This window comes from Notothenia coriiceps, unplaced genomic scaffold (assembly GCF_000735185.1).
Source record: "Notothenia coriiceps isolate Sejong01 unplaced genomic scaffold, NC01 NC01_scaffold00009805, whole genome shotgun sequence".
In the NCBI taxonomy this organism is placed as follows: Eukaryota; Metazoa; Chordata; class Actinopteri; order Perciformes; family Nototheniidae; genus Notothenia; species Notothenia coriiceps.
In genome coordinates this window covers 13,478-15,648 of record NW_011342506.1, presented here as the reverse complement: position 1 = coordinate 15,648, position 2,171 = coordinate 13,478, and the positions used below count along the sequence as shown (strand labels likewise).

The following is a 2,171-nucleotide window of genomic DNA, read 5'->3' as shown; positions in this document are numbered from 1 at the left end:
CGAGGTTTAGATTATTTCCCTGTCTCAATCCAAATTGAACTGTATGAAATAAAAAGGCACATTTGTCTTGTAGTAAATAAAAAAGGGCGACCTGGAGCCAATCCTGCAATTTACCCACAGGTGAAAGAGATTTTTGGAAATACTAACATAAAATACACATTCTGGTGCTCTCTTGAGAAGAAAACTAAATAAATCTATTACTACACGACATATTTTAAAAAAATGAATGCCATTTTAGTTTTTTGTTACTTTGTTCTGAAAGCTGAACCTGCTGCTCCTCACAGAGAGAAGAGGGGGAGAGGCTGTGTGAATGACTTTACATTGTGGATAAGGGTGGATAGCCCCCATTGTTCTGTGTGTCAAAATGAAAGACAGCCCACACACCTATCAATCATCAAACCGTGGGGTCTTATTTCATTACGTGTTGATTTCTATCAACACGTAATGTTGTATCGATGTATATAGAGATGTACTACAGCAAAAGTATTCTCCGTCGGGACTTCCTGCAACAACACCACGCCGTTATCTTGATTCTGATCCCTACAAATAGAATCAAATGATGTGGGAAACACTGATGATGATAATAAAAAAATATTTTTATTTTAAAATGTAATTTTGAATCATCTGGCGACCCCCCCGGGGGATCAAAACAGTATCCAGTTAAGTAATCCATTCTTCTTTTGAAATGCTGATGTTTAACATTGATGTGTAATCTCTTGTATCTCAGGTGTGTGTAAGATGTACGAGGAGCATTTAAAGAGGATGAACCCCAACAGCCCGTCGATAACGTACGACATCAGCCAGCTGTTCGACTTCATCGATGACCTCGCCGACCTCAGCTGTTTGGTGTAAGTTTAACAAACGGGTGACATCATCAATATTACTGTAATTCAACCCAGAGGCCACTGATTATATTTTAAAGTCATGAACAGGTTAAGGGTTTAGGATATTGGAACTGAAATACTTGTATTTTAACCTTTTGTGTATTTATAATGAAAAAAAAAACTCTTAATTGCTTCATTCATACTTTTGACCTTCTATGGATCACAAAACAGATTTCCCCCTGCTTTCAATACAGTTTTGTTATTCAGATAGATTAAATATGATATTCTGTGTGCAGGTACCGCACGGACACGCAGACGTACCAGCCGTACAACAAGGACTGGATCAAGGAGAAGATCTACGTGCTGCTGCGTCGCCAGGCCCAGCAGGCGGCCAAGTGACGCCTCTGTTCTGTAACTGCTGTTCAAGTGACGTGTTTTCACAAGTTTTTAACAACGTTTTTTAAAAGGTTTTTTTCTCATGAATCCGGAGGTGAATTTTGTATTTTAATGTTTGCCTTATTAATAAAGATTTCGTTTAAATAATGAAAGTGTATCTTTTTCTTATTGGGCCCAATGTATTCCTTCTATCCTCCTATATTGTCTTTTTCTATATTCCTGATTTCTCTCCACGTTTCTGTTTATCTCTTGAATAGCTTGTAGAAAAGTGCTATTTGATTATAAGTATTTGTTATAACTGTCTGGTAAGCGGGTTTGGTTTCCTGGAATGATATTTCTCTCTAGAGATTCTTTAGTGGCTTAACTTTTCTTTTTTCCAAGCACAATGTTCAAAATGTGAAATGTGCTTTTAATGGCAACAAATCGCTCTAAAATAAAGTACAGCTTGTCATTTTCCGCTCAATTCTTCCAACTGGGTTATTGACCCCATATTCATTTTTTTGATATTGAGAAAATATTCCGTTTTCTGGGCTTTCTAAATAGATTAAGGGATTACAATAAAATAACGTTTTGTTTTATGAGTTGGTTTCATTTGTTCAACTTCTGCTCTCTTTGTACTTCCATTCCTCATTTCTCACCACCTTCTTTATTTTAGTTTTATCTTAAACAGTTTGATGTTGAATGAAAATGCCCATAAGGATGTCAATTACGTTACAAATACAATTTCGATTTTAAAAACCTTCATTAGTTTGTTTACTTTCTGTTTCTTCTTCTTTGCATTTCAATTTTTTACAATTGTTTATTTATTTAACGTCTTTATTTTAGGTGTGTTTTCCTTATTTCTTCCCCTTAAGTGTTATAGCCGATACATGTGCTTGCAGTCTTCCTCCTTCTGGCACAAACACAGTGGCCCATTGGCTCGTCTCTAAATATTGATTTCAACAAGTCTGC

At 36.1% G+C, this 2,171-nt stretch overlaps 1 protein-coding gene across 1 annotated transcript; it reads left to right on the top strand.

Annotated features, from left to right (window-relative positions):
* Positions 1 to 708: 708 nt before the first annotated feature.
* Positions 709 to 1,683, top strand: LOC104945594 (enhancer of rudimentary homolog; the record flags this gene model as incomplete). The annotated part of the gene is made up of 2 exons (XM_010771294.1): positions 709 to 848; positions 1,121 to 1,683. Coding segments are annotated over 2 exons (243 nt in total), but the record flags the coding sequence as incomplete, so codon positions are not given.
* Between the last annotated feature and the right edge of the window lie 488 nt (positions 1,684 to 2,171).